General features: G+C 44.0%; 1 protein-coding gene and 6 non-coding genes across 9 annotated transcripts in view; 1 reads left to right on the forward strand and 6 right to left on the reverse strand.

Moving 5' to 3' along the window:
- The window catches only part of arhgef10 (Rho guanine nucleotide exchange factor (GEF) 10), a 55,434-nt gene that overhangs the window by 30,496 nt on the left and 2,711 nt on the right, over positions 1-22,227 (reverse strand). For 2 of the 3 annotated variants that reach the window (XM_078289545.1, XM_078289546.1), the window contains exons 2-17: positions 17,245-17,354; positions 11,403-11,804; positions 8,401-8,745; positions 7,503-7,539; positions 7,084-7,172; positions 6,712-6,768; positions 6,058-6,245; positions 5,020-5,136; positions 4,148-4,259; positions 3,788-3,900; positions 3,582-3,659; positions 3,323-3,502; positions 2,588-2,704; positions 1,899-1,991; positions 1,109-1,279; positions 288-433 (exon numbers count right to left, since the gene is read on the reverse strand). In XM_078289545.1, coding sequence (XP_078145671.1) covers positions 288-433; positions 1,109-1,279; positions 1,899-1,991; positions 2,588-2,704; positions 3,323-3,502; positions 3,582-3,659; positions 3,788-3,900; positions 4,148-4,259; positions 5,020-5,136; positions 6,058-6,245; positions 6,712-6,768; positions 7,084-7,172; positions 7,503-7,539; positions 8,401-8,745; positions 11,403-11,804; positions 17,245-17,281 — 2,282 coding nt within the window. In that variant the 5' untranslated portion in view covers positions 17,282-17,354. The remainder of the gene's footprint in view (positions 1-287; positions 434-1,108; positions 1,280-1,898; positions 1,992-2,587; positions 2,705-3,322; positions 3,503-3,581; positions 3,660-3,787; positions 3,901-4,147; positions 4,260-5,019; positions 5,137-6,057; positions 6,246-6,711; positions 6,769-7,083; positions 7,173-7,502; positions 7,540-8,400; positions 8,746-11,402; positions 11,805-17,244; positions 17,355-22,227) is intronic. The other variant, XM_078289547.1, reaches the window with a different exon arrangement.
- Positions 10,107-10,180, reverse strand: trnai-aau (transfer RNA isoleucine (anticodon AAU)). Its single transcript has one exon. It is a non-coding gene; the product is annotated as a tRNA-Ile (tRNA).
- trnai-aau (transfer RNA isoleucine (anticodon AAU)) lies at positions 10,650-10,723 on the reverse strand. The gene has a single exon. It is a non-coding gene; the product is annotated as a tRNA-Ile (tRNA).
- On the forward strand, positions 13,965-14,037 carry trnaf-gaa (transfer RNA phenylalanine (anticodon GAA)). Its single transcript has one exon. It is a non-coding gene; the product is annotated as a tRNA-Phe (tRNA).
- On the reverse strand, positions 16,061-16,134 carry trnai-aau (transfer RNA isoleucine (anticodon AAU)). The gene has a single exon. It is a non-coding gene; the product is annotated as a tRNA-Ile (tRNA).
- On the reverse strand, positions 16,945-17,018 carry trnai-aau (transfer RNA isoleucine (anticodon AAU)). The gene has a single exon. It is a non-coding gene; the product is annotated as a tRNA-Ile (tRNA).
- trnai-aau (transfer RNA isoleucine (anticodon AAU)) lies at positions 21,123-21,196 on the reverse strand. Its single transcript has one exon. It is a non-coding gene; the product is annotated as a tRNA-Ile (tRNA).

A 22,227-nucleotide genomic window follows, 5' to 3' on the forward strand; every position in this document is an offset into this window, starting at 1 on the left:
GACAGCATGCCCAGTTTTAGTTCTTACCAACTCTCCCTTTACTTGTGAATTTCAGTTCAGTTCAGTTCACTTTGAGATATATTGTTCATGGCGGGAAGCCCTTGTTTCACCAAATATTCTCTTAGAATATACACTAGAAAGTGTATTATACAAAACAAGCCTCCACATGCAATAATCAGTTTCTAAAAATGTCAAATGGCATTGTACAGTATATTGCACCCAGGGATGGGAGAGGGTGCAAATTAAGGGAGAGATTAAGCACAGGTCTGGTTTGCGGTGGTTCTTACCGGACGTTGGGCGTAGCGCACATGAGCACATCGTTGAGCAGGAAGAGGCGTCGCTCCTTGGTTTTGATGATCTCACCGCGCTCATTGTAGACTGTCTCCACCATGTCGTCTGAGCGGATCAGGTAGCGGCTGCCGTTACTCAGGAGCTAAGGGATGGGGATGCCAAGTCAGAGGTCAAAAGCAGGTATAAACAGTGATTCAGAGAGCAACTAAAGGATTTAAAAGACAATTGTGCTTGCAGGGTAGCTGATATTTTTAGTATGAGGACAGATTCTTCTCAAATTGTTCTGTCCCCTTTAGAGTATACTGTAAACACATGTTTCTATACAGATGCCAGAGGGGGTGGCTGTAGATAGACAAATGGACAAATAATTATACCTTGGGGAATGCTGGTGTTCTGTGCACATGTTCTGCTAAGCCACGCTCTAAAAATATGCAATTCAGTCAAGAGGATACTTGGTAGAAAATGCAAAGCTCCAGTCCCTGATATGCCACCCACACAGGGACATTAAGAGAGATGCCACAGCATGTGCTCAAAGAATCAAACATCAGCCAATAATTTGAACATTGACTTGAATATTCTTGAGAAGTGGGAAAGGTGAATCACCAAGTCTAGACAATTTCTCACAGATGAGTCTTTAGCATGTAAAAAAAAACTCTCCATGAAAACTAAAAAAAGAAAAAATCTGGTTCACATACAGAATACAGACAAACTTCAAGACATCTGATCCTCTCCAAGCCACGGCTAGAGCATCATTCTATTCACATTGCGTATATATCAATGCACACAGCGAGCAGCGTGCAGGTCACAGCAGGCAGACCTTGTTGAGGTAGCGTTCGTTCATGGCCTTGGCGATGTGACGGATCTCGCAGCGCTGGTCGGCCTCCCTCTTCTTCTCGTTGAGCTTCTCGGCCAGCGTCTCCAGCTCGGTCAGGGCCATCTGCAGGGGCAGGCGGTCCGCATGGCCCACCGGTGTGTTCTTCAGCATGTCCTGGTGGGGACACACATATAAGTCATGCATTAGTTAGTCATTCCTGCACATTTCACACTGAGGATCAAGTTGCCAGTACTTTTAAACAGTTCCATGTATGTAATGTTGAGGTGGGAAAAAGTTGCTCTACACTCATAGCACCTGCACACCAATACCTTTTATCTATCTTTCTATCTCTCCATCTATGAATTTATTTGTTTATGTGATAAACAAATCCTCATGACTGATGAGGATTTTATTAATAAAATGAATGTACAGTATAGTGTCTAGTATCCAAACCTTTGAACTGGCTCAAGCCAGTCTGATTAGAATTTGCACCAATTACATTATACTGTATGACAGGCAGTGTAGCATATTAGCATATTCTGTCTGAGGTTTTCTGTAAGAGAGGAAGGAATAGCAAATATGTGAGGGCAAATGGGAGCAGGATCAAGAGAGATCCAAGGAAACTATTTCCCCTTGGTGCATCTCCCTATCCTTCCCCTTGAGGAAGGCATGTTTCCAAAACACAGTGCTTTGATTCATTGGTATGGTGCTCCCTCTGCTGGTGAATGTGCATAATTCACTGTCTGCTGTAAATTGTACTGTAAAGGAGCTGATAGACCAGCAACCACCATACCTGGAGGAGCAGAATGAACTGTGGGAATCTCTGGATGGGTTTCATCATCAGGCCATACAAAGTCACCCGGTCACTGCTGGTCTCCTGACGATGCTGTGGAGAGACAGAAAGAGAGGCAATGATCCATGGTTAATGAAGAATGGTGTAGGACCACAGTCTATAGATTATTAATCAATGCAAAGGATAGAGAGGCAGCACTAAAATATGTCAGGGGGTTACAGACTCATAAATACCTGTCCTATTGTCAATTAATCAAAACCAAGTATATATTTTGCATTGTTGCTATCATTCCTCCAATGTCGTCTTTCACATAATTAGCTGTCTCTACGGTCAACAGGCAGCTGTAACTTCAAGTACCTAAATGGGCAGCAAATATCTACAGTAACTGCCACACAACCATTATCAAGATGGATATATGTGTGCAGATTTCAGTTTCATCCTTGCTTTAACAGTTGACAGACAGGAAACCCTTTGTAGCGGTGAAATGCAAGAGAACTCAAGTGAATAAAAGAAAATGCATGTTTGTCCTGTTACCCTTAGACAAAAAATTAGAAAAAGCTTCCCCACTGTCATTAAAATAAAATTCATCTGTATGTAAGAACAGCATTTATGGTCTTTGTTTCTACACTGCATTGTATTTCCATCAGTGTCATTTCAACAGTTTGCTTCTTTGCGTTTCTCTCTCTGACCTTGAGGAATTCCAGGAAGCTGGGCTTGGAGGCGCACGTCTTCCTCACCACCGCCATCGCCGTGCTAAAGTTGTTCACATATTCACTGTAGGCATCTAGCACCATGGACTTGGAGAACTGTTGACATACACACACATATGAACACATAAACCAATTGCAGGAACACACACACACTCACAAAATACACAAAGGAAGATTTAGTAAGACATCAGTTTAACTTGGAACCATATCAAGGAATAAAGGGTTTCCTGGTCCCAAAATAAGCTGTTAATTTGTAACTCTGGTGCTTCTGGAAGGGGATGAGAGCGGGGAGGACAGAGAGGGCAGCGGCCAGACTGTCATATGGGTCTCCCTGCTCCTGTGATGTCATGCCAGGGGTCGCACCCTTGACGATTGTACAATAACAAGCAGCAGGAAGTGAAGCTGCGGGTGGGACTGCGGGAGATCTGGTGTTTTGTTTTGAAGATCCCTGCGTGCGAGTTGCTAGGCAACCGGAGACAGAGAGGGGTGGAGTACATCCTATAAGAGAGCAGAGTGCAGCTCTCCGTCTGTTTACGTGCGAGGAAGAGAGAGCGAGTGTCTGTGACAGTGAGTGAGTGGGTATGAAAGGGAAAGGGAGCGTGGGTCCGCTGCATGCAATCATCACAAATGCCTAGAGAGTGACAAACCAAGGATAATTTTGTCTTGAGCACCACCGCTAATGTCGACAGGCTTTACACTACAGCACCAGCTCACCGAAGCCACAAAGACGTCACCGATCATCTCCAAGTTGTCCCACTCGGCCACACGGCTGGCCAGGGCGATCTGGAACAAGAAGTGGCACTGCAGGATCTCACGGATGCGGTAGAAGGTCATCTTCAGCTTCCTGTCGCTCAGTAGCCTCGGCTCGATCTGGGACAGGGGCTTCTCATATTGCTGACAAAGCAGACAGAGTGAATTGTAAAGAGAAAGCTTCATAGGGTATTTGGGAATTAGTGCACTCGTATTCGCATACCTCTAATATCCTCTTCAGTGCGTCAAGATAGTTCTTCTCACTCTCCAATATAGAGCCCAGTATACATCTTCTAACCAGCTGTGGAAGAAAAATACAGATGCATCAGTCTTCACCAGTCGTTTGCATCGTTTTATGATATGATCGGCAGATTTGCAGAGTAAAGAGTAACATGAGTAGGGAAACAAGCTGCAGTGCATATGCAGCACCTGTTGCTGCGACAGGCCCTCTGGGGCAGGGCCCAGCACCGGCTCCACATTGAAGCAGTCCACCTCAATGAAGAGCTCAGACTCCTCATCCTCAAAACAGGCTGACTTCCTCTCTGAAACATACATGAGGGAAAACATTAAAGAAACATTAAAAAAGTCAGTCAGTAAAATAAACAATCCATCAAGCTGTGCGGATGGAAAAATTTAAGCAGTCCTGACCAGCAACAGACATCAATCAATCACGTCATTTCTATTTATCGAATTACCGCAAATTTCACTATATTGTGACAGGGAGCAAATGTGCATAACCAAAGGGACCACTGTTGATGTAAGGCAAACTGTCTTTTGCCGAATTCGTACCATGACAGAAGGACTTAGTCTTGATGAAAGAGCGTCCCTTCTTCACCGCAGCTTTGGTCTTCTCAAGCCCATCTTTGGTCCCTTCCTTAGCTGCCTTCACCAGCTTTTGCATCTTTGGGTAAAACAAACGGCATTATTACCCCATATTACAAAAGTAATAACATGAAGGGGATATCGTTTTTTCTTAGGCTATTTATTATTTTAGCTGAAGAGAAACCACTTTGAAGGTGAAATGTAGTATGCTTTGTCTAAGCCTCTGCCTAAGAGGCTACCTAATTGAGGTATGGAGGATAGGAGCAATGTTAGAGGAGGGATGAAGACAGATGGCAGATCATGTAAATACAGGACCACAGGAGAGCAGAGTTGACCAGACAGTGACACAGTAACTGGGACATCAGCTAAAAGTAGCATAGTGCTTGATGATGACTGATTTGCTTTTGTGAGAGATAACACACAAATATTTTCTGCAACTGTTAGATGTGAGCTATACATTTTTGTACAATGACACTATGTATGTTATTCAAAACATCTAAAATCAATGGGTATTGTCCATTTATTTTAACACTACAGTTGCTGGTGTCTCAGTTTACTGTGGAATTAAACAGATGTCACTTCAGGACATACCCTATGCTTTATGACCCAAAATGTTTAAACAATTAATGACACAGGTCAGCGCAGCAGACAGGGAGGCAAATGAATTGTACACAAACCCACCACCAGTACCACCAGCACCACCAGTCATTCACATCAGAGCAGGATGAGGGAACCGAGTCAGTGAGAGACGCCCACAGTGGAGTTAGCTAGGCTGAGAGTGAAGGGTTGGGACTACTTTGTCTAGCGCAGGGAGGCGAGGTGAGCGGCAGGCGGTTTACCTTCTGCTCGTGTTTCTGTTTTAGCTGCTGCAGCTCTACCGTTCCCACTGTATTTGCCATTAGATCTTTCATCTTTTTCTCATAGTGTTCTTTCAAGCGTGTCAGATCTTGAGAGAGCTAAACAGAAGCAGAGCAAGCGTTACCAGTTGTGGTCTTGGAGGGAGCTTGAGCCTGAGAGCCAGAGCATCGCTAACCCACTCCAATCTTAATATCTGTCTTGCTGGACCACCGACTCTATCTTCCCCAAAACATTTCCTTTTTCTTGCCCTTTGAACACTGTGCACCAGGGTGAGAAATTAACTTGTTTTCCAGAGGGCATTTTGTTGTCCCATTGATCTGATTTTTAGGGGCATTTTTGTCTTTTTCGGGGGGAATTTTATTGAACTATGAAATAATGCATTTGCAAAAAGGTATTCTAAGCCCCCCCCCCAACCCCTTATTTCTAAGTTCATAGGCATTTTCTGAACTTTCAAGGACATTTTTGCCCCAAGCCCCCATTAATTTCTAACCCTGCTGTGCACTGGAATTCAGGGCAATGTTTAAATCTCTTAAAAACACAAGCCAAGCCGTTACACAGTGCAGCAAGCTGACTTGTAACCCAGGCAAGACCTCTGTCTCAGGTCTGTAGAAGCAAATGGGCAGTTGATTTCAAAGCAAACATACAAATGGGCTGTATATTATTGAAATCTTTATCCATAGTGATAACATCGGTAGCCGGAACTGAGGAATTTGCAAAAGCTCAAGCAAGGTAGGATATTCTACCAGTGTGTGTTATGACCTGTATATATAAATTAAAAGTTTTACATAAACAGTGATATGACCCATCTTTATCTTTATCAAAGTGGAAAGAGAGATGGTGGGAGAGAAAATACAAACCATCTTTCAAGCATATAACAATTACAAATATCAAAACTGAATTCCTGCTTAATCCACCCCCCTCCCCCTTTCCCCCCCTCCAGCTGTACAGTAATATTGACACAGGAGTTGGGTGTAGGCTGTAATATTGACAGAGGGTGGGTGGGTGTTTGTTATACACACGTGGGTCTTCCTCTGGGGCGGCTTCCCCCTCATGAAGGCGTGGGGCAGGCCGTTCTCAGGGCGGCCCTCCCCGTCGCTCGCCTCGTCGTAGCTCTCAAACTCGCTGGAGCTCCAGCCGTTGTCCAGGGAGCTGCTGCAGCCGCCCTCCTCGCCCAGCTCCACGTCATCGTATATCATCTCATCTGGCTCTGCATGAGCACACAGGACAGATTACATAGAAAAGGCCATTTAGAAATGGTTCGATTATGATAGCTTATATGCATTATGATTTGACAGGGCATTCTGTGGGGCACATGGAAGTAGTTAGGAGCAAAAAGTACAAACTTCTATATTTTAAAAATGCCTAAGATTGGTGTGATAGGACGACCTACTATGTATAGTACATCCTAGTATATTCCATTTGAGAGAACAACATACGAGAAATCCACTAAACCAGCAAACTCAACATCTGCATAATGACGTTACTACAGGCAATCGCTGTCTGATAACTTTTTTTTGCATGCATCAACCTAAATAAATAATTCAAGTAGCCCAGTTTTTGAAAAATGGGAAACTAGAAGCAAAAGGGAGCAGATGTGCCTGAGGCTGCTAAGAGGAACTAGAAGACTGTATTTGTTGAAGGAATGAACCAAGAAAAAGACAAAGACCACTAACCCGTGTTGGAGTCAGAGTTCTCTCTGGGCACGTCATCGTAAATCACCTCATCTGGATCTGAACCACAAAACAACAAGTGGTCACCATTCACAGCAGCTAATGAATAACGTCTTGCATCATGTAGCGAGGCTGTTCACACAGCAGACAGGATGCAATGTAATGGAGATCTAAAAGAAAGGAGCACACAAGGGTCCGCTTCCTCAAAAGAAGAGGGAAGGAAACGTCTGGGAATTCACTTGTGTCAAAAAAAAAAAAAAGTACTGTGCTGTGTGCAGGGACAAGTACAGAGAATCGAAAACAAAAAGTTATTTCCATGCAAATTATACATTTATTTCTACTAAAGGTGTGTTGGTTGTGGAAATCATTCCTTACTTTCCATCCAGGCAGTGTTTGCAGGATCTGACACCCATTTAGTCAAGGCATCCTCTTCTCTAATAGGTGGATAATCTTCACTGAAAACACTAAAGAAAACATATAGAAACAAAATTGTGACTCTACAAACAAAGAAATATAGGTAGATTTGTCAGCATCATCTAATCTAAGACAATTAACCAATTAATTATTTCAGTATGTTACAAAATATCTCTGTATTTTAATGCAGTGATACTTATCTGTGAACCAGTAACATGGGGGTAGTTGAGGAAGTGAGTACACTCCTGACCAAAAGTTGGGAATATTATGCCGTGTAACTGGGAAGTATACATTACATACCTGGCCTAAACTTCACTACTGTACAATACACATGACATGATTGGCATTAGCATGCTCTAGCTGTATAGTGTGTCACACACCTGTCAACAGAGGTGTTGCCAGTCCCAACCACCGTGACTGAAGGGAGAGAGAAAAGATATTATGCAAAGAAAAACCTGTAATACTTCTCATATGCCACCAGGTGTCAGCGATTATTCCATTTAGAGTAGCTCCGATTTAGTGTGTGTGAAACCTTTTTCTAAATGCGCTACCATTAATTTCACTTGACACATGTACCCAATTTGAATTCCATGATAAGATAAATGTCCCATTTTCCTTGAACCATGTCATGGTGAAAGTGATGACGTAGCAAAATGTCCTTGCTTAGCACATCATGGCCAAAAGAACTTTCAGGTGAAAACATATAACTAAGTATCAGAGAAGTGTATCATAGTTTTGTATTTCATCATGCACATCTGCGACTTTCCACAGCTCTTCGCTAAAACATCTGAGCATTTCAATCTGGAGTGGCCTTGGTGAGATAATTACAGTGTAATTAGCCCCTCGGTGTGCCAAGCCACAGGCGTTGGACACAGCTACTGTAAGATTTCAGGGAAAACAGGAAAATCCTCACAGCCAACACAGAGCTTTGGGGCAGGGCTAAATTTAGTCTCCGCTTCCTTGTGGCAAGGCTTTAGGAAAAAAGGAATGCAGAAAGAAGAAAGGAGAGGGTAAAAAAAAAAAAGTAGCTGAGAGAGCATTCATGTGTCATAGCTTCACATCTCTAGATCTGAATGGGGGGAAAGAGGAGAGGGAGGGGGGTTTCCAGATGAATGAGTACAGCCGGGCCATCCAAAGAATTCTCCATTGCTCTGGGTATTTGTAAATCGCCACTGATCAACATATTACCAAATGGTTTTGTTGGATATATAACTTGGATGTAAAAGTTAAAACCGAGGCTGCTGCTCTACTTCTACTACTGCATTTTCCTTTCTTTACCGTCCTCGTCCATGGAGAGGTGTCTGATGATGACGGGCGTGGTGTACGTCGGTGTGATGAGCGGTACGCCGGAGGGAGTGGCATAGCCGCAGGGCACAGGGACCGAGTAGCCCGAGGTGATGCCGCTGGGGCTGGCGGGGACGTCCTGGGCCTCTCCTTCTCGCTCCTTGGGCTCCACTGGAGAGGAAGGGGAAGAGGAGGGTCCGTACTGCTGCTCCAGCTGCTGCAGCTGGAGGGGGGTGATGTCGATCACGGAGTAGGGGTTGACCTTGCCCTGGGAGGTGGTCCTGGGGGCGGCGTGAGGAGGGGGAGGGTCGTCATTGGACACATCCTGGCCTTCACTTCCTGGTGAAAGAAAACACAGGACAGATACAGCGATAGCACGCTTAGATAAATACAGTGAGTGAACAGTAATACATCATATTAATGGAAAAAAAGCAGTCAATGGCATAATAATCATTTAATGATGACACATTCAAAGACACTTTAGAATACCGGATGAATGTATACCTGTGATTACATGAGAATTTAAATATTAATATGCCAACTGAAAATAACTACTCATACCAATATTTGTGTCCAACTGCATTGTTTAGCTACTGATCAAGGGCTATACTGCTAGGCAGGAAAATAACATTGAATTATTATTGATTAAAAAATAAAAGATTCTTTAACATTGGCATTTTGTTGTGCCTAACGTTAGAGCTCCACTACCAGCGTTGCGTCGCGTTGCCATCAGCGTTGCTCCAATGAGACGTTCTCCCTGCTCCACAGAGCGCGTTGACTTTTGAATGGATACACCAGAAAACAATCAATTCAACTATATTTCAACAAGGCAGAACGCGTGCGTCAGCCATCGAGAATTGAACCTCGGCGATTTTGTAGCTTGGACGCAGCCATCGGACGCAACGCAACGCGAGCAGTGGAGCATCTTTCAGTGCTGGTAAAGGAATCATTCCTTCGATGGCTGACGGTAATGCCTGACGCCCGATGACTGTAGTGGAGCAGGGCCGTAACAATGCATCTTAGCGGTTTTAAAAACACGATAAACCACGGCTTCTCGCAGCTTATTACATAACTTCATATCACCAATTAAATCACTTTTATTAGCTCTAAAATTGATCATATTGTGATGGTGGCAAGGCCAGCTGGGGCCAGAGTCAGTAGCCTTTCTGGGAGGTTTTTGTGTTCAGCTACAGTTAGTGGTCAGAGTCAGACTGATTTACAGTAGGTTGTGAAAATGTTTCACTACTTTAAATCTCAGCTTGTGGGCTTTTCTTCTCCTGACCCCTCCTGTCGGCTCAAACAGAACAGAGTTCAATGTCTCACAGCAGAGGCCAGTAGTAGTCAGAGATGAATCACCCCCCCCCCCCCACACACACACACACACACACACACACACACACACACACACACACACGTTACACACACATGTTACACAATATGCAGAGTAGAGTTAACTTAAACTCTGCTGGTAAAATGGCTGGGAACTGGGTAGGTGTAGGCTACTGCGCTTGTGTATGCATGAAATAGAAGACAAGAGAAGAGGGCAGCAAGATGACTTGGAAAACACATTCTTCCTAGTTGAAAGAATTGTAGCTCCGTCTGTTTCATGGGACAGGCACTATATCTTAGTTGACATGTCAAGTCTAGTTCAGATGGTGGCTTTAAATAACCAGCAACAGCTAATTACAGCTAAAAACCTTTGGCCAGTACGGGGATCGAACCCGCGACCTTGGCGTTATTAGCACCACGCTCTAACCAACTGAGCTAACCGGCCTGTGTGAACTCTGGCTCCACCCCCTTTGCTCCACATCAGAGTTGACAGGGAAGGGGAAGGGGGTAGAGTACTGAGCTGCGTATGGTATGCAGACGCACTGTCAAAGTGAGAGGAAAAGAAAAAATGAGGGGATAGAAACTAAATGCAAAAGTAGAGAGAGACGAAGATAATGACAGATCAAGACACATTAAAAGCAGAATGTTACCCCAACACCAACATGCGATTTTGTCTCCTACTTGAATTGAGAAAGACCACATGAAGTGAATAATTTGCGAGTTGTTAAATGAAGTTCATAAACAGGTGACGGCTACCTTTGTCAACCTAGGCAAGGATTTGGGTAGCATTCACCTACAAGATGGCATGTGACCTGCCACCCATATTTCCGTATATCATGAACTAAATCCATGTTTGTTTCATAATTACATGGGTGACAACTTACATCTTCAGACTACATAGGGTAAAACCACTGTGGCCAGTACGGGGATCGAACCCGCGACCTTGGCGTTATTAGCACCACGCTCTAACCAACTGAGCTAACCGGCCATGGAATACTAACATTTTTACTATTCTCCCAAGGAGTGTTACAAATCATCTTTCATACAAAAGAATGCAAAGGGGATTGATAGTGAGGATTGGAGGAGGAGGAAGGAATGCATGTGTCTGTGTGTATGTACACTTGCACCATGCGCGCTTGATGCAAGCACGAGCTGAATGATAAGTGTAGGGTGGATGTCCCTCCACTACAGAGTGAGAAGTTTGAGTGACTGAGAATAAGCAGAGCCCAGCCCAGCCTGCTGCTGTCGAGACATTCAGTGATAAAGGCCAGGCCCCTCCAGCACCAGGCAGCCAGAGATAACAACATGTCAGGAGAGAGACGGAGTGCCCCGCGCCACTGCCTCGCCTTGGCCTGAGCTGAAGGGGCTGGATTAGACTACTTTCACAAAACATGCCAGGACAAAGTAGAGTCAAAAAAACCACACCAGTCCATTAGTAGGCTAGCTTGAGTATACCGTGTGAGAAGCACTAAAATTTTAGCCACTGCCTTTCTCAGACAATAACATACAGATTCAGAGCATTATTTGAGGTTTTGATATACATAATTCCTGAGATCATTGTAGTGCAGAGAAGCCCTGCTTACACTGTAAGGAAAGGAGAGAATGAGAATGCTCTCAATCCCCTAGAGCCAACAAAAGAAATGTCAACACTTTTTTGGGCTACAAACCTGTTTTTCCAGTCTCTGTGTCATCCTCAAAAGGAGGAGGAGGAGGTGGGGGTGGGGGTAAATCCGTCTCCGTGTCGTCGGTCCCCTTGGCTGCAGATGTCCCCTCTCCTTCTGCTGCCGCTCCACCTGCCGTGGAGGATCTGGCCGCGGCAACTGTTGTGTCTGCTGGTGACGTAGCTGTGTCGACGGTGGGGGAAGGTGCTGGGGGGTCCGGGTTAGGAGGCTGACCCTCGGGGTGACCGGCCACACTGTCGACCCGGCTCTGAGCCCCGCCGTCGGGGGCTAGAGGAGCTGGAGGTGCAGGGGGTGGGCGGTCTGCCTCGGGGATGTCGTCGCCGCTGTCGTCAAAGTCGAAGGCCTCGCCCTCGTCTTCGTCCACGAAGGGGACGTCGTCTGCCAACACTGGAGACAGAGAGAGAGAGTCAAGAGAGATAGTGTGACGGATTATAAAGATACTGAGATATGAGATAAGATCAATGTGTGAATGAAAAGTATGGGAAAAGGATGGATTACAGCAGGGTCCGACATTAACACCCGGTAAGCGCCAAAATGAGTAAAGGTCACTCGCCACACTGGCCGGTAACTTTTTGAAGAGTATAACATTTGTATGCCTCGGTTATTTACAGTGTTTGGTTTTTTCCTGTTCTCATACTTCAAATCAAAGCATCACATACTTTGAATCAAACAGGCTGTTGATTGGCTGCCTGTTATGCTGCTTTACACAAAGCGCTAACATCTAAACTGAAAATTTTGAAAACTGTGCCTCCCGTTTCTTCACTGTCTGGATGGTTAACTGGCCTAAAGTAAGTTGAAACTTAATATTATTCTCATGTGGCGAGTCACTTTATGATGAATTACAAACTTGATCCACTGTACAGTGGGTGAGTAAGTTTTAAATTAAAACTCTAAATTCGCTCTTGTCTCTTTATTGAATGTTTCAAACAGTACCTGATTATAAACATGAAATAGCACTGAAAATGGGTAGGGTGACATATTTCTATGAAAAATGCATTTTAACTATTTTGGCCGGTAAAAATGATTCTTGGCAGGTAATGTTTTTAGTTAACCAGCCTGTGGCAAGTGAGCCAAAAAGTTAATCTCAGCCACTGGATTACAGCATTATTAGGGTATACAAAACAACAGCAGTAGAGCATACTGAGACAAAGAAAGAATTCATGCTGAAAATGTACAATATGCAAAAAAAAAAAAAAGAAATATATGCAGCTTGAAATAGGTAAAAGGTTTTTGGTGTGAAGGCGTAAGGGTGTCTGTTCTTAAAATTGCTCATAAAAATAGACCAAATAGACCATAGAAGAGCACTGAAATACATGATTCTGGGATAGGATCAGTATACCACATTTGTATGTTTTCAGAGCTGTGGCTTTCCCTTTCAGCTACAAAATGTAGGCTAAAGTAAGGTAGGAATTAAGCAGGATAACCAGTTTATTTCACTCATGGCCTTCTGCAGGGACCATTTACAGACACACTGTGGGTGGTAGTTCTAGTCCCAGGGCTGAAAGTTAATAAGACTACTGAGCCACATGCAGACTTATAATTAAGGGTGGGGTCTACAGTGTGTTTTCTGTCGAACTTTCACATCAAGGCTCTGCACCAAAACACAAAGTCAACTGCTCCACTTTATAGCAGGAAAATAGGGCAGAGCTACATGCTATAGTTACTGTTCAAAGACATCATGTTCACATCAGAGCGCTCACTTGGCAACAGACAGGAAGGGAACAACAAATGTCTTTCCACTTTCCCCACTACAATTAGGCCAGCAGGAAACGGAGCTGTCACTCCCTGCAGTGACTAGGAATACAGCCTGAGATTCCCCATTATTCCTGATCAGATGAATAGACTGTGGGCCGAACTCGGTGAGGCTCAATGAAGAGCAAGAGAGAGAAACTTAAGGAATGCACACAGGCCGTCAACTGTCATGATAGGTGGGTGGCTTTCTCCTTTTGGCTTTTACGTAAGTGCTGAGAATGTGTAAAGATCTTCATAGCATTACTGTAAGCTTCATTCAGAGGTGTGGAGAAAGCGAAAAAGAAAAAAAAACAGAAAAGCAGAGTGAAGAAGTTCAAAAATTTCAACTTGAATTGAGTGTTGTGGAAAATGTCTGGTGGTCATTCAAGCAGGGTTCACAGAAGGATAAACTCAGCCAAAACTGAATTCCCTGAATGGAAGGAATTCCCACCATTCAACCCTCTTCCTCTTTTCTCCAACATTACTGTGTTTCCTATAGAATCCAGTCAAGTTACAGGACAGTCTTCCTATGGAAGCCAAAGCTTAGGAGGTCCCCAACAACGTCCGAGAATGATACTCTATCTCCGTGCTAGGCTTTTCATCTGGCACGGTTCTGTTCTTAAGCATACCATGGATTCTTTATGTGAGCACATTCGTGTCAGTGGTCTAAGCTCGATTGTATTAGCTTACAGTCTAAAATCTCACTCTCATATCCTGACTGTTTTCCCAAAGAAAACAGAAAATTCCAAGTTTGCTCCAGGAGTTCATTTCCTGGATGATGACACAACATGTAATGGGACCCCTGCTCAGCACACTGCCGAAATAGCTCAGTTGGGAGAGCGTTAGACTGAAGATCTAAAGGTCCCTGGTTCGATCCCGGGTTTCGGCATTTTGACCCCCACACAATCTATATAATCCTCTGTAAAGCTTTCTCAGTAGGTCTAGCCTACGCCTTTTCCTTTTGACACATATCCATATCAGTTATGCTCCCTTTCCTGACTAAGTATTTCCTGCTTGACTCAGTCAACTCTGCCCCAACATGTAGCCATTTGGCATTTAGTTGATATGGTTATTCTTTACACAAATTTACCATCAAATGAACCACTTCCACTGTTACAAAACATGCTATTATCCCCTAAGGCCTGAACAGCCTACTAAAAGTGACCAAGTCAATCTTATCTCAAAGAAACTCCCTTTAGCCGCCCCAATGACTTTGAAGTCCCTCGTAGCAATGTGAACAGCTCTAAATCAGCAGTACGACCCCCTCAGGCTTTGACAGGTAGTTGTTCCCTATAGTCATTTTGTGAAGGAATGGTCTGTGACTAACGCTGTAGGTCAACACTGTGACCCCGTGTCCATCTGGACCCATGACTCAAGGTGTTCGAGCAGAGAAGTGGAGAGAGCAAACCTGTAAACAGAGATGCTATCTGTCCTTTTCCATCTGTGGAAATAATGAAGGGTGTGAGAAACAGAGATAAGGCACAACTAGCCGCTGGCTAATAGTCTGTGGTACTCCAGGACTGTGGGATGAATATTTATATGCCAATAATTGTCCTAATATGCTCTCTCTCCCTCTCTCTGTGGTTTCAATGTGAAACACTGATTGCTGTGCCAAAATAAAGAAGGACTTGCTTTAATAGATTGATTTGATTTGGCCAGATGATGCGTTTCAATTGGCCATTCAACACTACATCTGCCACTGAGTGTGGATGAGACCATTGATAGTTGGCCGAGTGGGTATGCGTGCCTGTAGCTTAATTATGCAGTCTGTACTGGACACTGGCTTTACAGTGCACTAACATGCATGTGCACGCACACACACACACACACACACACACACACACACACACACACTAGCTGAGGTGCCCATTGTCAATTCATATTCACAATATGGATTCTGTTCTGTGGGCCCGTCTCCACTCTGCCACATAATGCTCTGCTCAAATGAGTCACCGGGTTACGATCCGCTCCAGCATCGCCCTGGCAACGAAGCAAGTGGCTGGCCAGCTGGAGACGAAGCATTTCTCTGGCCTGTGTCTGTCCCCGGAGGCTGTGTGTGTGTGTGTGTGTGTGTGTGTGTGTGTGTGTGTGTGTGTGTTTGATGCTGCAGCAGTATTCAGCCCAATACTGAGGCACATTGTCTGGTATTCACAGCAGCGCAGCACATTTTCTCCTCCTCACTCCCTCGTTCCTCTGCCCACACGCTCCAGAGCGGTGGAGGATAGGAATGTGTTGTTTACACATGCTGTCCATCTTCACCGGCTCTCCAGGAAGTGATCCGACCAGAACAAGACGACAGAGGTGACCCACAGGAGGTGACCCACAGGAGCTAGTAGGTGTTACTACTGGTGTAACACTGTAGGCTATCTATTATACAGACAACTGTTGTATGGGCTGTCAGTATGATACTCCCTGTCAGTATGATTCTCTCTCTTAGCAGGTCTACTCTACTACTATTGACAGATGCAATTTCAAAATCACTAGATACTGCAATTTTTCTTACCAGAGGTAGAAAGTGTTTCTAAACAAGGTTTTTTGGTAATGTGCAGAATCCTTGACCAACATATCAGGTTGCATGTTGGAGAAAATCCCTCACATTCAATCCAGGGAAATTAAAAGTAATGGCATCTCATTTGTATCTCTAAAAATGTACAGAAAAAAGGTGTCCACATGTATGTGTATGTTGCAATCAAAGTATTCAATAGAAGAATTCCAATATGATTTTTGCCATCAATACCTTGCAGCCTTATCTCCCATATACTTAACATTACTTTCCGGAGTTACTGCTGTCTAGTAACACTGCTCAAATACATTACCTGCCAAATCCATAACCGTGTTCAAAGCCTAAACCCAGTCAATTGACGAGCATTATCCAACAATGTCTAATCCAAGTCTACCTCTTAAAAGCTATGTGGCCAGTACGGGGATCGAACCCGCGACCTTGGCGTTATTAGCACCACGCTCTAACCAACTGAGCTAACCGGCCTTGATTAACACAATGTCACAAGTGCTCATTGATCTAAATAGAGTAAACAAGGTAGAAGAGGTTAAAACAGAAAATCGAGAGAGAGGAGTGGAGACATACTGTATATAGTTAAGTGTAGGGCATTGTCAGACTAGAGTTAGAGCCTCTACTTCACTGTAAAATTATATATTGGAAGAAAAGGACACAGTTCACTCTCTTCACAGTTCATATTCTTTCTCTTCATGGTGTTTACTTGTGAGTAGTTTACAAGATGTAGCCTATAAATTGGACAATAATATTTGTCCAATCACTGAAAAAATGGGCATAGTTCAAGTGAAAGCTGAATAGATAAGCTAGGTTTGAAAGGGCTAAAAATTGAACAGGCTTGAAATTGTAGGTAACTGGCAATCAGTAAAACAAGATGTGTATTGTGTTTGCTGAATTTTGTGTGCACACAAAAAAAAAACAACAGTCAAACTGTCTAAAAAGAAATGCCAAATATACTTTTTGGACAAACAAACCCATTCTTTTTGAGGTATAAATGCAGCCTTGGTCTAACACAATACCCATTATACAGACTAGACGTTACAAGGACTTAGGAGACTCATTTCAAATCTCACAATAGTTCACCAACACACAGAAACAATAGTCGACTTTACCAATATACTGGATGAAAATTAAAATTCTGACATCCTGGATAAAAATTAGACAGGCCTAGAAAAGGCCAAACCTAGCCTAAATCCTAAGAAATCCTGTCATTGCATATTGCATATTTTTCAAATCCATAACACCACACAAAGTCAACATGTGAGCCTCAAAACAAAAGCTCTGTGGCCAGTACGGGGATCGAACCCGCAACCTTGGCGTTATTAGCACCACGCTCTAACCAACTGAGCTAACCGGCCCTCATGAACCCTAACCCCAACCCTTCTCTCTCCAGCTGCTACTCAGTGCTGACAGGTGGAAAAGCTTTGTTTGTCAGAGACAGTTTTTTTTTCTTTAAGTGTCTCTCTGAGTGCGAGAGTGAGAGAGCCATGTGGAAGGGGAAAAAAAATAATCAGAGAAAGATAGAGCTGAAGAACAAGGCAAAGAGTGCACGATATGTGAGGAAGAAAAGGTTGTTGACATTACTTTCAGGCGGAGGGGGAGGGAAGTCTTCCACGTCCATGCTGGGTGCTCTTCTCCTGCGCAGCCTCTTCTCTCAGCAGCCTGGTGGGGATCCGCTATGCCCACACACGTCCCTGGAGGACACAGCCGAGGGAAGGAAAAATGTCAAGAGGTGGCTGAATGAGTGGGTTGATGCAGACACACTTCAAATTAATTCAGCACTGAAGAATGTTTCCATATATCATGACTTAGGCATCTATGTAAGCCCGTCTCCAAGAAGCCAACCACACGCCTGTTACTCCATGCTACTTAATCATAGCAGTGCCCAATCAGCAGAGGAGCGTGGCTGTGTTGTGGTCTGGGCTCTGGTACCTTTTGTGTCAACGTCAGGCATCTGAACCAAAGCTAATTCAGACAAATTGGAACATAACAAAACAAACTGAATGCAAACAAAAGAAGCTCTTATAGGGCTCTGGGGGACCGTTCACACTCCCACGTGTTGAGGTGTAAACAAACAGACCCTTCTTATATGGTAATTGTGTTTGTGTGTGTTTGTGTTGCAATTGCGTAGATGTCAACAGGCTGACCACCGTTGGAATGGATAGACCAAAAGCAGAATGGAGGGTGTTGGTTCTGCAGCTAAACACTAGTCAATTTAGGATTCAAAGCAGGTTTACGTTCAGGTTTGAAATCTTGCTTTCGTTGCGGTGAGATACTAATTGATTCAAAGTAAGTCAATGGTAAACAAGCTTCCCTCCTCTAGTTTACTCAGCTGTGGCCTTTTCTAAATGAGCATGCAAACTAAGGCTCTTCTCAAATCAACTTTCAACTGGTTTCACACAAGTAGGTCGATTTGCATAGGGTTTCACACTTTCCACAAAGCCACGAGATTAATACAATGAAATGTAGGATTAGGAAACTACTCACTAAACACTCCCAAAGGCAAGTCTGCCATTTAGTAACATTCTTGTTCAGGCCCAGACAAAATCCATTCTCATACCTACAGACAATATATTTTTGATGAACAAAACTCAAATAAACAAGATAATCTGGTGGCCAGACCCATCTGTATGTATGGGCATGTGGGGTGCAGGGGTCAATGTGATGGTTTGAGTTAATAGCAGCCATCAACATTTTGACTCAGGAAATGTCACTAGCATGCTAAGGCAGGAAAGACCTTTGGACCTGCACAGGCATGAGAGACACTGCATTCCTCACCACCACAGGTTTTGTTTACTGATGTACAATTCGTATCCAGAGGTGACAGTTTCTGTCAGAGGCCTAGTAAAATAGCTAAGTTGGGCACTGAGCAGACTTCCTGGGCTTGTCAGTCTCCTCAAGAGCAGATGACACAGCCATGACATCACTCTGTAGCATAAAGCAGCCCTTGTTGTGGGGAGTAGCCTATGTATGCTCCATACTCTTCTCAAACAATCTTCTCTCCAGTTCAATATAAACCACAACAGAAGTCCACAATAACCCACCAATGAGTAAGACAAACCTACACCACAGTAGTGCAGCAAACAAGAGCCAGAAGATAACCCATTCTGAGTCTCAAAGCTTGTTTTGTCTACAAATAATGTGAAATCCTCTGCTTCTTTGTCCTCCACCCTATTTGCAGGGCACGGAGCCAGAGCAGTGGATACGAACACACAGGAGCAGTGTGTGCTGGACGCAGTAAGGCTGACAGACAATGCTAGCGCTAACAGAGGCAGGTAGAATATCCATAGCCTGGGGGGAAAACAGCCGGCATAATGGAGAGGAATGCAAGGAGACAGACAGCAGCTACTATGGTGCTATACAGTACAACTGATGATGAAGCCTTCTCGAGTTATATACTGTATAGTCTGATGGCCAAAAACTGATGTGTGAAAGAAGGGTTACATGTGAAGTAGCAACTGCAAGTGACTGGCATGGGTTGGAGTTAAAACTGACAACCTAACCCTGACGGGAGCTTTGAAGGGCAAAGTGACTCATCTCTCCCCTCAGGTGAAGTGTAGAAGTTGTAGGACAGAGGGGGGAAGGAAAGGAGGGAGGGAAAAAGAAGTAAAATGTTCAGGTGTGCTCTTCTTACTGCTGCCTACAGCTGCACTGAGAGGAAAGAAATCCCATTTGTCTGTTAAATAGGTCAAATTTCAAAGCGTTTCTTACATTCTGGTTCTGTAATTATGCATTAAGCCAACATGATGAAATCGATTCTGTCTTCTAGAAGAGCTAGCTTGATGTGTGATTGCCTTGTCACACAGTACTAACAATTGTAAGACAAGATACAGACAGACACAGCCTCTCTCATTCTGGCTTTGAAACCAGTCTGCAGATTCCTCCATTACCTCTCTCCTATAATTACTCCAGTTTTCAGCTGTTTTTACTTGCTTCTTGGAGGAAACTAGACGCACCTTCCACCAAATGACATCCTGGATGGCCTGTGGCACGGTGTGTGTTCAGATGTGGTGTGTCCTCCACTAAAACCTGGGAACCAGGGAAGCCCCCTTCTCTTCTATAACATCTGACTGTCTGTCAGCAAACTGTCTCCCCTGCAGCTTTGTAAACACAACAGCGAGGCCTCTGATCTATGCATCAGAAGTAGGCAGCTGAGTCAATGCAACTTACAAACGCTTATAGGAGCAAGAGGCCATTCCCCATAATTCATTCGGAATCACTTTCCTAACCTGCTCAGTGTTTCACACAGAAATTAAAAGGTATCATAGTCTGATCTGAGAACAGTGATTGAGGACAAAGCGGAAGACACCAGAGGGGTAAAATCAGCCCATCGTTGATGACAGACTCAGCTGAGCGTGTCATTACACGTCAGGGAGGCTGAGCTGTGCTGCTCAGACAGGAAAAACAGTCATCTGGCCTGCTGGTATAATGTAGACAATTTGCTCACCTGTGTATTCATAACAACCTTTCTTAACGCAAAGGCAATGGCTGAGAAGTGACAAAAAACATGTTGACAATATGCTATGTAATGGTATGGTATGTAATCCATAGTGTGGACGATAAATTGCCACCTACGTGCCTTCATAGCCACTCATAATGACGATTCAACAGCGGTCTATGGGAGGATACTTTGAAGTGTCAAATCCCTCTCTTATGGCAACCAGAGCTCAGTCACAAATTAAATGACGAATCATTTGTGTGTTGCTGACAGCTACTCAGTGACGAAAGCCCTGGGTTGTGAATCTGTACAAATGCACAAGCGTTCTGGAGCGCACTTAAAGACAAGTGGCATTCCACACATGGGCTGAGAGTCATAAACAAAAGCCTAGATTGGGTGGCAGGGAGTGAGGGAGAGAGAGACTTTTCCAAGCTGCGAGTGTCTGCCTCTGGCTCTGCAGCTCTTTGGATGGCTGTTTTATTAAGCTGTGTGTCTCAATCTTCTCCCTCTGCCAGGATTACAGTCATCAAAAACAGCAGATCCACAGACCTACAAAAGAATAGACGGGCAGGCTTGACAAAGTAGAAGGGTCAGGGGAGGACAGGACGGTGCCCTGCAGCATACTAAAAAGGCAAGCTCCTAGTACGTCTATCCTTCTCTCCACAATCAACATTTAAGAGCTGAAAAACATGTTTTCTCTATGAAAGGTGTCAATGATAGCATGATTAGCACTGGATCTTATAATAAGAAAATGCCAGCATGATAACAGTCTTGTTAAAACAGACCTGGTCCTCTTGTCTGCATGCATGTCGGTCAAATAAAAAGACATTTAAACAGTACAATTCATTACATTTTGTTGAAGAAAATGATTCACATACCTAACATTATCCTTCTGTTGATATCTTCTTATTTTAGTTAGTCTATATCCTTTCCAACCTCACTTACGAGGCTTCTGGACTTGTCCGATGCTTGTTTTTTGTTTGTTTTCTTCTTTCACTCTGTTGACCATTGCTCAAAAGCTCTGTGGCCAGTACGGGGATCGAACCCACGACCTTGGCGTTATTAGCACCACGCTCTAACCAACTGAGCTAACCGGCCATGTGGACACACAGCTATTAACCACCCTCCCTGACCGGGAAAAGGGTGGGGGCAAAAAGCTAAAGACAGACACAGACAGAGATAGCACACTTTCAAAAGTGGATCCTGGGTTCTGGCAGCCAGACAATGCTGATTAGACTGCACAGGAGCAAGGGAGAGGACACAATTATGTTGACCTAAAAAGAAAATGTATAGAGCTTAGTAAATAAATCAGAGCTGAGCAAGCAATTTCCCTCACAACTAAAATGATTTTATTTTTTGTTTCTATAGTAGCGAAAGTCTCCTCATGCATGACAGTGATTAAGCTCCCACCCTCCACTTCAGTTAAATATAAGCTACCTTAGACACACTCTGAAAAATCTATATAGTGAGGAGAGGAGTGTGGTATTCCACATCAGCTACCAGCTGTAATTATAATGGTGTGTGGTGCAGGGAATATACTTCAATAGTCACGCCTGCAGGGCTGCAGCACATTTATTGTCTGATGTGTGACCTATTGGACACATGAAGGGATCAGGCAGGATTGCACGTCTGCATTCAGCTATGAGCCCTGAAGCCAAATTTCTAAACTGACTGTGGTCAACCCTAAACAACCTCACTGACTCATTACTCCATGGTGTTATGAATCACATTACAGTATATAGCTTTATCCTGCATCACACCATGTCAATAAAAGGAAAACAGTCCAGCATGCTACATCGGCCTGTTTTGCCTATGAGCGATAGCAACACCATTTTATCCCTAATAAGATCCCTCCAAGTAGAGCAGTATGACACATTTCTACGTTACAGCTACAGTGTTTATCTTTCACATCGTCCTCAATCTGGAAGCCAGACTCACTCTTCAGAGAAAGAGACAAAATACCGACAAGGCCCTCCCAGCCTGGGTGTCACTGGACAAAATGAAAGACTGGAGCTGTAACCTTTCAAACAAAACTATCCAATTAAAAACGGAGGCAGCCACAGTCAGGCTGTCACTCCTAAAGTAGGTCCCCACCCACCCAGTCAGCTACAGACCAGGGCTTTGAGAGG

This window comes from Centroberyx gerrardi, chromosome 17 (genome assembly GCF_048128805.1).
Source record: "Centroberyx gerrardi isolate f3 chromosome 17, fCenGer3.hap1.cur.20231027, whole genome shotgun sequence".
Lineage (NCBI taxonomy): Eukaryota > Metazoa > Chordata > Actinopteri > Beryciformes > Berycidae > Centroberyx > Centroberyx gerrardi.